The 15,261-nt window shown below is 50.3% G+C and overlaps 1 protein-coding gene across 1 annotated transcript in view; it reads right to left on the reverse strand.

Annotated features, from left to right (window-relative positions):
• Window positions 1-15,261, reverse strand: part of ABCC1 (ATP binding cassette subfamily C member 1) — a 136,929-nt gene that overhangs the window by 74,849 nt on the left and 46,819 nt on the right. Inside the window, exons 5-7 of the mRNA XM_041747393.1 lie at window positions 14,230-14,355; window positions 3,135-3,196; window positions 1,700-1,831 (exon numbers count right to left, since the gene is read on the reverse strand). Coding sequence (XP_041603327.1) covers window positions 1,700-1,831; window positions 3,135-3,196; window positions 14,230-14,355 — 320 coding nt within the window. The remainder of the gene's footprint in view (window positions 1-1,699; window positions 1,832-3,134; window positions 3,197-14,229; window positions 14,356-15,261) is intronic.

Consider the following 15,261-nt stretch of genomic DNA (forward strand, 5'->3'; position numbering starts at 1 on the left):
AAACTCTCCCACACTGTTTCCAGCAATCTGGTCATCAAGAAGGATGCTACCGGCCAGGCTTGGGATAGAACCAAGGACCCACCTCTACCTGAGAACCGCCAACTGGGTCACGGGCATCAGATTCAGATGGAACCATATGTGCAGAGAATACCGCCCATCTCACGATGCATCTCACAATGCCCTTCCACAGAGGCTTACGCTCAACCTGCCTCCCATAAAACAACTTCTGTGTCCACGGCCACCTTAACTGGGCCACCCGCTCAGCATCACAAGGTCCTCTGCTGGTGTCCTAGCGGCCAACAGCCCCAATGTTCCCAATTTCCACCCACCAGCGAGGCCTGACCGAGACCTCTAACACCTGTTCTGGCAACTGGACCTCGGGTCCGAGGTTTTTCTCCTAGAGGGACAACTGGTCTGTGGGAAATCCAGCACACCAGGCTGGCCCCATCGTCAGCCAGTGCTAAGAGCTCAACAACAGGCCCACCCCATAAAAACCACAGGAGTAACGACAGCCACTTTTTACTCTGATTCTACCACCACCATCTACCATCCCCACGTCACTCACACTTCTCAACTGCTTCCTCTGGACACAGAACACATCCTAAGTCAACGACTGACCCCACTGTAACAGCCACTTCTCCTTCCTACTGGTGCATAATATCATGTTGTTTCATGTAATTCAGGACATCTTAGATTTGAGGAAATCAAGTATGTGCTGGGGAGGCCCTGGTCCGATTCCCAAAATAACATGACAGAGGGGCCACATGAGGGCATACAGCTTATGTGGGAGGAGTGTCTAAAACTCAGGATACCAGGGTCCCTGAGTGGCTCAGTCACTTAAGCATCTACCTTCAGCTCAGGTCATGATCCTGGGGTCCTGGGATCGAGCCCCACGTTGGGGTCCCTACTTAGCAGGGAATCTGCTTCTCCTGCTTCTCCCTCTGCCCCTCCCCCCCGCTCGTGTGCACACGCTCTCTCAAATAAATAAATACTCTTTAAAATATATATATAAATAAAATAATATTCAGGACACCAAGTGTGAACCATAATGCCAACCATGGACTTGCGGATGATCATAATGCCTCTCAGCACAGGTTCATCAATTCTGACAAATGTCCCGTTCCAGTGGGGGACACTGATAATGAAGGAGGCTGTGCAGTCGTGTGGGGGGTGAGGGGGCACACAGAACTCTGTGCCTTCTGTTCTCGAGTCTGTTTTGGTTTTAAAACCAGCACAGTCAAAAAAATAAAAAAATAAAAAATAAAAAAATAAAACCAGCATAGTCAAAAGCAGAATAACTAATGAAGTGGTGGGCTCAGTGTGTTGAAGCAGAAACACTGAGTGGAGTAAGAAGCCTCAGGAGGCCAGAGGCTCCCAGCAAAGCCGCTGAAGTGAAGCTGTGTCCGGCAGGGCAGGGCCGCACGCCGCAGGCACACACCTCCCAACGGCCAGAGCAAACAGCATCAATTGCTGCTCGATGCACCTCTTCCTCTCTCCTTTTCTACCCAGACTGCCTTAGCTACATGGAAGACTCTTCCTGGATTTGCAGATGAGCAAAACCGTGGCTCGGAGGAGCAGAGCAGTTCGCTCAGGACCATGAAGCTAGTAAGAGGTGACGCTGCCACCATCCCGGGCCGGGGTGGCCAGGTCATTCTAGAGAGTGCCTGGCTCTCCACTGGGGCAAGGGGCTCGTGCTTACCTTTTGGATTTGGCACACTCCTTCTTCCAGTTCTTTACCAGGACAGGCACCACTTGTTCTGACGTGTCCTCCTTATTCAGGGACCAGAGGTCAGTGCTTTCCAGGGGTTGGCGGTAGCCTCGCACCATCAACCTGAGGCCAAAACACCAGGAGGGAGGCGATGAGAGTCGAGAGGAAGAGGACGATGACCCTCGCTGCCCACACCAGCCACGCCAGCCCACCCTCTGCGCCAGGGCAGCCCACCGCCACCGGGGACAGCACGCAGCTCAGGACATTTGGGCACATTAAGTCATCACTGCTAATTCTGTTAGGTCGCCCAGGAAAAATGGCCTCATTTTTAAGACATGGAATATTTCAGGATAGAAATATTACAATGGCTCCAATTTCCTTTAAAAAAAATTTTTTTTTGAAAGGCTCAGTGGCAAAGCATTAATAATTGTCAAATCTGAGTGACGGATTCATTGCGATTGACTAAGACTAGTCTTCCTACGTGTTTGGACACTTTCGTAATAGAAAGGAAACCTATCACCTTAACTCGTTATTTTGAAATAACACCAAACTTATAGAAGAATCCCATGAACTGCACAAAGAATTCCTACCTGCCTTCCCTCAGCCACTGCTGTTTGTCATTTGTCACATCTGCTGTACTGTTCTGTCTCTACCTATAAACATACCCAAATTGACCTTTTTTTCTGAACCCCTTGAGAGCAGGCTGTAGACTCTACACACTTCCACTCCTCAATGTAAGCGTATGCCCTCTAAGGACTTGCTCTCACAGAAGCCAGAGAGAGATTAATGAAAATCAGAAATATGAGCAAGGGTGGCCTGACCTGCAGCCCACACTCAAATTACACCAACTGTCCTAGTGATGTTCCTTAGCCATGATTTGAAAAAATTTCATTTAAAAAAAAAAAGAAAGAAAAATAAAATAAAATAAAAAATAATTTAAAAAAAAGATGTTTGTGAAAAGTTTATAAAGACAAGGAATGGTGCTTATCAGGGGAGAAAGGATTCATAGAATCTCAGGTAAGATGCTGACAATGTGTGGAAAAAAGGACACAGTGTTGTGAGCGGTTGCCTTGGGTGTTTTTGGTTGTGGGTCTAGGCATGTTTCTTTTACCCACATTTCCTATGGGGCACAGGTATTATTTTTCCAATGGCAATTGCATTTCTCTGAAACAATGCCAACAATGGTAATTATACCTGACGTTAAAAAAATAAAAAATAAAAAACCAAAAACCCCAATCCAAAAGCCTGGAGTACATGGCTTTAAGTGCCCCAGGTGAAGCCGTGCACAGAGGAGCAAGCGTTTGTGGCTCATGCACTTCGAGTCTGCACGTGTGAGCACGGAGTCGGTGTCTGAGCCCCGGGCCCTGGGCAGACACGCTGGGCACACGGGTGAAGGGTGTCGGAGGGACCGCAGGCCTGGCCTTACCCTGTGATCCACCAGAAGGTGACTCTGGAAAGGAAAGAGGCACTGGACTCCGGGCAGGGATTCTAGTGGAGAGAACACAGGGGGTGGGAGGACACGGGAAATGATCGATTAAACTTCTCATTGAGGCCGGTGCCCAGCAGCAAGCAGTGAGCGGAGCGGTCCTACTCTCAAAGGACCAGCAGCCACTGTCATGTCAATGACGCACACCCTAGAAGGGTTTCTCTCCTGAGCCCCAGCGACCTCCAAAGAAACATATGGCAGCTCCCCACTTTCACCCAGGAAATCATTCCGGAGGGTCTACTATGCAAAAGTGGGGCAGGGAGGCACCTCCCCGCCCTGCTGTAGCTTGACTCCCAGGGCAACCCTGTGAGGGTGCTGGGGCCGACATTCCCCCATTCATTCGCTGACGCATTCATTCAACAATTACTGAGCACCAAGCATGCGCCAGGCACTCTGCAAAGTGCTAGCATCATGCTGAATCCTCACAGAACCTTATAAGCATGGTCATTACCATTATTCCTGTTCCATTCATTCATTCAACAGGTATTTTCTGAGCACCTGCTTTATGTGCCCAGCACCATGTGTATAAATACAAACAGACACAATCGCTGTCTTCAGGAAGCTCATGCTGTACTGGAGTGATTGTGACACCTGCTAACATCTCTACTAGCTGGCCCTGTTGTTTCAGTGCTTGACAAGAATGATCTGTATAAGTGCTTCACAAAAACAACCTCATTAAATCTTCGTAACCACCCTACCAAGTTAAAAGCATCTGTCCTCACTTTGTGGAGTTAAAGAAACAGAAGAGCAGAGGACGGAATAACCTTGCTAGGCTCCCCCAACTAGAAGCAGTTGAGACTCAGGGATCCCTGGGTGGCTCAGCAGTTTAGTGCTTGCCTTTGGCCCAGGGCGCGATCCTGGAGTCCCAGGATCAAGTCCCGAGTGGGGCTCCCAGCATGGAGCCTGCTTCTCCCTCCTCTTGTATCTCTCTCTCTCTCTCCATGTCTATCATAAATAAATCTTTAAAAAAAAAAAAAAAAAAAAGCAGATGAGACAGACTTTCAGCCCCCAACAGGCTCCAGAAAGAGACATTCATCAAACGAGCCAGTGAGCAAATACACAACCGCAACTGCGACGAGGATTGTCCCCTAAAGCTAGGTCGGTATATCACTGAGGTCACTGGTATCTTAGTGAGCTCCCAGCAAGAGAGCCGAGAAACAGATGGGGGCTCACATAGCTGATGAAGGTCAGAGAAGGAATCCCTGCTGGAGTCTGAAAACCAAGTAGAGGATAACAAGGGTAGGGAAGGAGCAAGGTGGTCTTGGCAGTGGGAGTATGTGTGCAAGGGTCCTGTGGCAGAAGGGAGGATAACCTACTCCGGGTTATCCGGAGGGGCTGTCATTTGTCATTTGCAGGGGTTAACTCAGAGGGGGCTGAGCAGTCTACACAGGAGGCCGCAGAAGGGATTTTGCTCTTCATCCTGAGGGCAATAAGAAGTCCTCAACACATCCCAAGCAAGTTTGCACAGAACCTCTTTTCCAGCGGCATAGAGCTGAGCTCCAAAAACACACACCAGGAAAGGTACGTCAGCATGGAGCCTCTGGGATGGCACCCAAGCCCACCTTTTTTTCCATGCTGACACATTCAGATCTATATTCTGAAATACATGCTTTAGTGAAGGCGGGCCGGGAGAGGGGCGGGGGGCCGGTCACCATGCAGCGATGAGGTCTATGAAGAGGAGGCCTCTCCACGTTCTAGCGTTGGAGAGCCCAACAAGTACACGTGTTCTACCAGAGGGTGGTGGTTTTCCATCCAGGTTGCGAATGCTCTAAAAACAACACCATACCTGGTCTCCACCTCCTGGAGATTCTGATTAAGCTGGTTTGGGGTGGGACCAGGGTATCAAGTTTTTTATTTCTAACTCCCACGGTCTCCTTGGCAAAGTGGCTCAGCAGGAAATGTACCAGATAAGCCTAGGATGTCTTGTCACACCCGATACCACGGAAGCTAAAGATGTGTAAAGTTAAAAGGCCTCAGAAGCAACCAGAAGTGGCTCCCAACAGCCTACAAAGGGATGATACGAGCCATGATCAGGACAGTAAGCAGAAGAGACTGTGACCATCACTTATGTTTAAATACACAATCTCAAAATGACACTAAAACAAACAAAAAAAAAGGGGGCAACCCCTTGGTGTCATTCATGAAAAGGCCACATTGGGCTCTGTGCTGGCCATGGAGCCTGCTTGGGATTCTCTCTCTCCCACCTCCCTCTAAAAAAAAAAAAAAAAAAAAAAAAAGTCCAGCTAATAAATGAAGAATGAATGACAACATTCAGGACAATGCACCATTTTGCAACCGCAATGGATTATCAGAATACTTGACAATACCCAACAACTATTATGAATGCTTTCGGGCCAGAGAGCAGTGGGACTGTTGTCCTGTTTATATCCTTATCTTTCAGATATTCTCAGTGGGGATCATCAGGTGAAGGGCAGAAGGAATTCTACTATTTCTGCAACCTTTTGTAAGTCAAAATATTATTTCAAAATAAAAAGTTATTAAACATGTTTAAATTCCTATCTTTCAGCGATACGTTTTGAAATGTTTACACGGCACGGTGCAGGGTAAAGAGTCTGTGGCAGTTTGTCATACACTGCTCTCTACTTCTGTACACATATGGAAGCTTCCATCACAAAGAGCTAAAGGAAAACTCTCCCCAGTGATGTAAACACGCATCCTGAGCCCAGAACCACCAGGCTCTGCTCTGGGGCCATGAGGTGTCAGGAGGTTCCCAGGCCTGCCTGGGTCAGAGTCATACCTGGGGAGCTCATTGAACGGGGGTGGGGGCCCAGAGTCTCCATCCCAGACCAGCTTCCAACAGTGTCTCTGGGCTTGGGTCCTGGCCTTGCAAAATTTTTATTAAGGAAATCAGATACTGCTGCCCCATAGACTGGCATTCTGAGCCAATCTAAAGCAGAATAAGTTCAGACTGGAGCCAGAGTTCAAACCCCAGAGTTGCCACTTTTCTCACTGAATGACCTCAGGCAAGCCCCACCCCCACCCTTGCCCCCAAAGCCTTGGTTTTTGAATCTGGGTGATGGGAACGCTTCGTCTGTCAGCTCAGCCTCCCTCACAGGACTGGACAGAGGGACAAGTGAAACGAGTCCATGGGACTGTGCTGTAAGCTAGAACTTTTCCAACCCAGGGTGACAACATTATGCACAGGGGAGGCAGTGGCCTTTGCTCTGGAACCTGGTGGTGGGTGGGTTATCGGGTGAATCTTAAGGGCATCTCAATTGCAGCCCAATTCCAACCCAGTGTGAAAAGGTGGGGTTCCAGCGGGGAAGTAGAAGCGGAAGGGGGTGGGGCACAGCTGACAATGACTCATTTATTACCTGAGTAAATATTTAGGGAGGGCCTGCTTAGATGCCAGGAGGTGGCTAAGGGCTGGGGACTGAGCTATACATGAGATGGGGAGGTCCTCACCTGATAGTGCTTCCCACAGGGATAAGGAGGGGGAGGTGGACAATTAGCAAACCGGTAGGATTAAATATATAAATAGCAACAGGAGAGCCACAGCACAGAAGAAAAATGAAGGTGCCAGAGAGAGAAGGGGGCCGGGGGCTGGCTTCTGTGTGAGGCAGCAAACAGCAAGCTCTGAAACCTAGTCCGGCCACTTACCAGCTGCGGGGACCTTGGCCAAGTGACCTGGTGAGGCGACTGAATGAGATGAAGCATGTTAAGAGTCCTTAGAATAGTACCTGGCACAGAGCGAAAGCTGGAAATGGTATTCATGGTATTAATACTAATATCAGAAACAATAACAATAATAATTCTTGCAGCCCCACAATACACTGAGCACCATACCAGACACTTTCTGTAAGGGTTGGCACAGAAAGGCCCACAGGCTGGCTGCTTGCCAACAAAGTGTGACTGGCACACGGGATGCCTATTCATTTACATACTGTCTACGTCAGCTCCTGAGCTACGACGGCAGAGGGGAGTCATTGCAACCCGAGCTATATGGTCTACAAGGCCTGAAATACTTACTGTCTGGCTCTTGACACAGAAAGCTGGCTAAGCCCCACTTATTACATCAGAGCTCATAACACCCTGAAATTGTGGTCACTAAGGTATAAAATTAGAGCCACAGAGCACAGCTGTGTGGGTTACGGACGTTGCAAACAGACGCCCAGTTGAGGGGCAAGTCGGGGCTCAGATGCAGCCGGTGCCCAGCTCAACAAGACCCTCAAGTCCTGTGCCTGCAAGGGGCTGCGTTAGCCCAAAGGAGGCAGGGCCGTGCCCAAATTCATCCACCCAGATGGGGTGCAAGGTCTTTTTCCCATTTGCATGGAGACACAGTGAGAACAGCGGGGTGTTAGACACATGCACACAAAGGGTCCCCAAATCCTAGCATTCTCTCAAAATCAGACAACTCCAGCTGCCGTGGGGCAAGAACAAAGCAACCTTTTGATTGTAGAATTGAGGGCAAATTCATGCCCTGTCCACCCTACTGTATACAAATAGAGTTGTTCCCCTGAAACCATAAGAAATGCTAGCCCAGGGGGAAAAGGTTAATCCCCACCCTGGCCAGTAGAAATCCCAGCTGCTGCGAGAAAATTCTCCCCACACACGCATTATGTACAAGAACATTTCACAGTTTCGTATCTGCACGCTCCAAGAGCTTTGTCTAATTCGCCTCCTCCCTCTTTTGATCCAAACAGGGATTTTCAAATTATGAGAAGCCACATCACGCCGACAGAAGGTCCGCATCGCCAGCCCACAGAAGGAAATCTGTAAGTCTGGAAGCTGGTTTCTGGAAGTCCCTATCTGACATCGAAGGCCTGATATGATCATTGACAACTTGAATTCCCAAGCAGTCAAGAACTGATCCTTCAAGAACAAGAAAAAGAAAGGGAACGGGTGAGGGATGAGAATCCAGATGGCGTTCCACTCGACCAAAACCAAGCAGAATGTTCTCCCATAATTCACCAACAGCAGAGCTTCCAGCTTGGGGCTTCCTGGCCACTGAGGCTGGAGCAGAGTGATTCCTATCCCAGGAGGGAGGAGACTTATTAGTGGGTCCCTCATTCATTCAGAAAGGAAAGTAATTCAGACAAGCCCCAGATGAAGGCAGAGGGAGAAAAAATCCTGGTCTATGCGATGTACAGAGGAGGCTGCATGCTTTGGCATCTCTACCTGGCACTGGCCTGTCTGGCCAGAAACCAAGTGGCTTAAACCAATTTAGTGCAACAGCCCCAGGCACTGGTTCTTTGAGAACTGGTCATTCATTAGCTCACACCAGGCAGTTTGGGGACCTCATCTGGGTCTCTCAACACTCTAGCCTTTTCGCTACAAATTCTCTGGGTCCCCACACAGCTGTCCTGGTTTTGATTCTGTTTCCTGTCAGTCACTCCCATTCTCCCACTGCCTTCGTGCCCAGCAGGAAGGGGTGCCTGCCACAGCAGTACAGCTTAGAGCAGGGGTGCTCCGACATGGCCCCCATCACCGGCATCCATGGTGCCTGGGGATCTGCTAAAAATGCAAATGCTTACGTCCCACCACGGCCGAGGGACTCAGACTCAGGGCAGGGGGGTTGGGGAGGGTGCTCAGCATTCAGAGTTTAACCAGGCCTCCCAGGGGATGCACACTCAGGTGTGCTAACCCAGGAGAAGGGCTTTTGGTCCAGTCTTGTGAACTCAAGCAAGGCACTCCAACACTCTGGCCCTCGGTACTCACATCTGTACGAGGAGAGCCTCAAAGTCCTGCCTCACTATGATGCTTCAAAAAGGACCACGTTAAAAACAACACAGAGGGTCACTGTCCAGCTCAGCCTCCCTCCCGACCCACCTGCGGGGCTGTAACGACTATAAGGGCCACCAGCCTCTCTGTGTCCCATGCACCCTCCTCCTTTCAGCCAGAGGGATCCTCCAAAACACCTACAACCTGCACATGTCACTCCCCATGCTGAGAATCTTCCATCAGGTCAAAAACCCCAAGTCCTTTCAGTGACACACAATTCTACCCTTGATTTTGCGCACTTGGTTCCCTGGCCCCTCCAAACTGGCCAAACTGACCAAGCAGCTCCCAAACACCAACAAGTTCCTTTATATGGTTGGGTCTTTGCACATGCTCCTTCCCCTGCTGGGAGCACCTTCCTGGGCTTTGGCCTGACCAACACCTCTCGTTTCTTGGACACAGGCATCTCTTCCCCTGGATGCTGGCCCTGGAACCCAGGCTGAGTTAGGAACCTCTCCTGAGGCACCTCAGAGCCCGCTGTCCCTCGTAGTTAGTTTATTTGCCCACCACCCTCTCCTGGATGGTCAAGTTTGTTCATTTCGGTACTCAGAGTCTGGTTGAGCACCACCCCCTGCCCCCCACAATACCGACTCCCTAATGACCCACAGCATGAAGAAGAAAATCCTTTCAAAAAAATGGGTTTATGAGGCTTTCATAAGCAGTCCAAGCTCCATGGCTGCCTCTGGGGTGTGTGGGGTAGAGACGGACCATGAGGGGCAGGAGAGAACTTTCTGGGCTCCTGGTAATGTTCTGCATCTTGATGGGGACTTGGGTTATACACTTGTCAGAACTCATCAGACAGTAATTTAAGATTCAGGAATTTCACTATGTATATTTTTGCTTTAAGAAAAAAAAAGAAAGAACTGTCAATGGATACAGAACTCTAGTTAATGGTTTGCACGGTGAAGTGTTTAGGTGAAGGATACTGAGTATTTCAAAGTAAGTTTCAGATCCCCCCAAAATTTAGCCTGTTGTCTGGCTGGCCAGGTATGTAAGAAAGCAAGGTTAGCAAAGTGTTAACTGTAAAATCAGACCGGGTTCTCACTGTGTAATTCTTCCAACTTTTCTGTGGGTTGGACATGTTCATGGCAAAATACTGGGGGGAAGGAAATATATTCCGTATTTACAGACAGGGCTAAAAATACCTCTTATGCCAAATGAGCTGAGCAATTTTCCTAAATGTGCTAAACCAATGCTTTTCAACCATGAACCCGTAGATCTTGTTAAAATGAGACTCTGACCTAGCAGAGCGCAGCTGGCCCAAGACTCTGATTTTCTAACAGCACCAGGGGAATGCCACTGCTGCTGCTGCTCTGAAAACCCCCACTTTGAGAAGTGGGGGGTCCACTCCCATGACCACGTTTGCCCTTGATGTGCAAATGGAAACACCCTTCTCCCTCCCACCCCATCATCTTCAACAGGAGCCTTGCTCTGGCCAGATGAAGCATCACAGGCTGGGGCCAGAAAGAACCCCCCGAGAGCGTGGGAAGCTTGGTCAGCCGCTCCCAGATTCCAGGCAGCCCAGGGCCTGGGGGGACAGAGGGGAGCAGCCTCACCAGAAGCCGGGGCCAGAACAGATGGCTGAGTCATGCAAAGGGCACAGGGCCAGCTGGGGAGGATGCTGGCTTCGGTGACTCAGCAGAGGAGGGCCCGGCGCTGCCAGTTCCCCCCCAGACCCCGCCTGACCCTGGCCACCCGAGGGCATAGCTGACCGCTTCCTCTGAGGACAAGCAACATGTGACCGTGGCTCTGACATCAGTAGAGCAGCTTGGGCCAGGCTCTCTGCATCTCTTGGGCTCCGGTGTGATGCAAGCCCTGGGGATGACAGGGAGGCAGGCAGTGGAAGGCACCTGACGGTGTCCTCCTCTCCTGATCACAGGCCCTGTATCCCAGCGGGAAGGCGGCGTGGCAAGCATCAAATGGAGCCTCCATGCGTTTTCAAGAAGGGGGCACTGAGGTCCTGGAAGGGGGAAGGACTTGTCTGAGGCCACAAATCTAAGTCACAGACCCTACTACTCAGCCTTCCCAGGCTTCATCTCAACTGTAGTTACGCTCCAGTTTCATTTTGTCTGCTCGCCCATTCGATGGCTGTCCCCCATGAGGCCACAAGCTTCCTGAAGGTCCCCCGGGGACTGCACTGTCCAAAGACGGCCAGACATCATCTGCCACACTACAAGCTCTTCTTAGGATGAGACCTGACCACTCCTTCATCTAGAGGTGGAGGCTGTATGCCCACCCCCTTGAACCCAGGCCAACTTTTGGGACCTGCCTCCAAGAGTGTGGCTGCAGATATCTGGGACTGGGTCATAAGAGGTGACATAGCTTCTACCTCACACTGTCTCTCACATTCATTCTCAGACACGAACTGCCACACTGTGAGGCCATCCTGGCCGCCCTGAAGTGGACTGTCAAGCCCCGGTGAGGCTCGGGCCAGGGGCGAGCACTTAGCAGCAGACACATGAGTGAGGACAGCTCCTGTTGGAGAGACCCCAAGGGGGGAGTGCCCAGTTGAGCCAGGCAACACCCAGGACCGTGAAGCAGAATAATAAACTCTTATTGTTTTATGGGACCAAATTCAGGGTGGTTTGTTGCAGAGTATGTAAGGCACGAACCACATCAATTTCACTTGTCCTCAGAACCACTGAGGCACAGGATACAACAGATGCTTTATAAATGTCTGCTACAGGGACAGAGGGAGGGGCGCCTGGGTGGCTCAGTGGTTGAGCATCTGCCTTTGGCCCAGGGAGTGATCCCGGGGTCCTGGGATCGAGTCCCATGTCGGACTCCCTGAAAGGAGCCTGCTTCTCCCTCTGCCTGTGTCTCTGCCTCTCTCTGTGTCTCTCATGAATAAATACAATATTTAAAAATAAAAAATAAAGGGACAGAGGGAGCCCACAGTCTACCCAACTCCAACATGAGGCTCCTCTTCCATGACACCACGTTGCCTCCACCATCAGATTTAAGGTGTAAGTTAGGGTCTAACAGTCCAATCATCTTCGCTAAGCTTAGATTCCTAATTAAAAAAGAATGGCTGGGGACAAGAGTCAGGGTGTCCGAGGCCCCTGCAGCCCCCGTGGGAGGCAGAGAAGGCTCCAGGCCCAGGCTGCTGGGGACACAGAAAACACAACAGGAGGAAGAAGCCAGCTCTATGAGCCACCCCGATGTACAGGCAACCAGGAAAGAAGAGGAATTTAATCCAAATCCCCAAAGGGAACCAGAAATCAGAACTTCCCTCCCCCCACAAAGCATCTGAGACAGGCCCCTGTGGACGGCTGCTTTTCAGGTCCTACAGGGAGCCTGCAGAGCCACGTGAGCTCCAGGTCGCACTGCCAGCTTCTCCCAGGCTCAGTTTACCCTCAGAGCCACCCCGGGTCTGCAGCCCCCCGGACGGGTTAAGACTTGTTCATTGTTCTTTCCAGCTCCACAGCAGAGCCCGACATGCAATAAATGTTTCCTGATGGGGACACACCCCTGCCAAACACCCACACCCACGTACACAAACACTGATGAACAGGAGACCCAACAGCCATAGACACCTGAGCCCCTCCTTTGTGTCAGGCATGAGCTGGGATCCAAGGGGTGCCCTGGGCATGGTCACTGCCCTTGTGAATTTTATACACACATGAAAACACACACATGTACAAGAATACCCTAACACACACATGCATGCTCACAGACACATTTTCATGCGAACACATGAACATAAATATGTGCACAAGCACACGTAAACATGCACACACGCCTATGGGCAGAAACATATACATGCATGCACACGCACATACACACACACACTTTGCAAATTTCTCCGACACCGTTCCACTTTGAGCAGGGAAGTCCAAGAACGGGGCCTTTCCAAACACACTCCAGGACATGGGTTTCTACCAAACATATTGCAAGCATCAACCTTCCCCAAGCCGACCCCACAGATACCTTCACCACCCATAACTATAGCCTCAGCCTCTTGCTGAGGGCCAGGCCAAACCCAATAGAACCACAGCAGCTGAAAACTGCTCTTGCTGCAATTTCACCAGTTAACAGCTGACTAACCACGAACAAAGCATCAAATAAATGCTCCAAAGGCTCTCCCCTCCCTCTCAGAATAAAATTCAATGGACCACACAACTACAAGCAATTGTCCCTACTTCTGAGATGCCATGTCTTAGCCGTCTCTGGCCTTTCACTGTTCCAGCCACACTGGCCTTTCCTGCTGCTCCCTCGACATTTCATGGCAGCTCCCGCCCCAGGGCCTTTGCACTTGCCACCCTTCTACATGGACCATTCTTCTTCTGGGTATTTGCTCAACTAATTTCCTGGCTCCTATCATGTTGAAACTGCTCATGACCCTCAACCAACATGTCCATTTCCTTTCCATGCTTTCTTTTCTCCAGGATTTACTGCCACCTGACTGATAATATTTGGCTCCTGGGTTACTGTCTGTCCCTCCCTGCTCCCATGACAACTTAGGCCTCAGGCAGGCAAAAACTCAGCTTTATTTAATGCCACACCCTTGTGCCCAGATTGGGGCCTGGCACATGCTGTGGATGGAAGGAGGGAGGGAAGGAGGGAGAGAAGAAGGGGAAGGAAGACAGGGAAACAGGGCAGAGGAACAGAGGCAGCTGCAGTAAACGACTATGTTCCCTTTCATTTCAGCAGCAGGAAGACTGGCCGTATCTCCATCCACCCACTCATCTGCTGGTACATACAGGATTTCTGTGTCCCCCAAACTGATAGAATAGACCAAGGGTCTCAAATGGAAATCCCTCAGGGGCCAGGTCCAGACTGTAAAAGAAGGAACCAAGACTATATAATGCCAAAGAGAGTGATGGGGATTGCGGTAACGTAGGGCCACATACCACAGCTGAGGTCAACTGCTGCCTGCCGTGTGGGACAGTGGTCCTAATACTGCCAGAACTTCTCGTTTTTCTAGAAAACCTCCACAGTTAGAATTTATGGGAAACTTCCTAACTTTTAAACATTCACTCACATTTTCTAAAATCACTATGGCAACCAAATGAGAAACCCTACAGGGCTGTAAGACACAGCACTTTACAACTATGCATCAGAGTCCCTTCTTAAGCCCCCCTAGCCACATGTAGGCCTCTGTGTTCCATTTGCAGAGTGAGCACAATGATATTACCTCTCTCTGGGCTTTTGGGGAAGATGGAATGAGATGCCAAATGGACAACATTGGCACAGAACAGACGTCTAATCAATGTTACCTGGCATGGTGCAGTATTTTTCACACACACACACACACACACACACACACACACACACAATCTCTGATCACACTTACGAGGTCGTGGATGGTTTCAGAGAACAGGGGCGGTCGGTCTGAGAAGCAGGACAACACGAGCTGAATCAGCACGAGGGAAAAGTAAATGTAGAAAGTGACATCGCGAAACACATCGATTTCAGCATCCTAAACAGGAGCCATGGAAGGAGGAAGAGAAGATCATTTTCTGGAGAGGCCAGGGGAGCAGGGTGCAGACCCAGGAACAAGCTCCCTGCCCTGAGCCACCTGCCCTAACAGAAGGGAGGTGGTTACATGACAGTGTGGTTCCCAATGCCCTGGTGAGGGCGTCCGACGTGCTGAAGGGAGGCTCAGGTGTGGCTCTGCTCGTACTGGTGGCGGGATTTTGCCAATTCATTCAACCTTCCTTCACTTCGGTTTTGGCGTCTATAAAGGGACCAGCGGTTCTCAATCGAGGGAATTTTGCCTCTGAGGGAACATCTGGTAGTATCTAGAGCCACTTCTGTTTACCGTAATGTGGGCACTGCTACTGGCACCCAGTGTGGGGAGGCCAGGGATGCCCTCCAAACATCCTACAAAGGTCAGGACAACCCCTTACAACAAAGACGTCTCACCCCAAAATGTTAGTGCTGAGGCTCACAACCCTGTCAGGGCAATTGTGAGTAGTGGATAAGATTATTCATTAAAAAAAAAAACTTAGTCCCTGCCTGGTACCTTGGAAACACGACAATGCATGTCAGCTGCCCTCAGTACTAAAGACCATCGACACCAAACACTAGAGGTGATCGATCAATGTGCAGTTACTGACTAGCTTGAAGATGGCAGGGGACGGCAAGTTAGCCTCTGAAAAAGCACACTCTTCCCATTTCCTGGGAGCAGCATAGGCAGCCAACGTGAACCACTTCTTGGCCAGAGTGGTGGCTGATGGCACTGAGGTAATAGGAGGGCAGGTACTGGGCCCCCAGAGGCCCAATATCCAGAGCTGACTTGCCCTGCTCTTTAACTGCTGACAGATGCTCAGAGGGTGGTGTGCATTTATTTGCCTGTGGCTCTGACCCCTGGAGAACCCACATG

This window comes from Vulpes lagopus, chromosome 3, assembly GCF_018345385.1.
Source record: "Vulpes lagopus strain Blue_001 chromosome 3, ASM1834538v1, whole genome shotgun sequence".
In the NCBI taxonomy this organism is placed as follows: Eukaryota; Metazoa; Chordata; class Mammalia; order Carnivora; family Canidae; genus Vulpes; species Vulpes lagopus.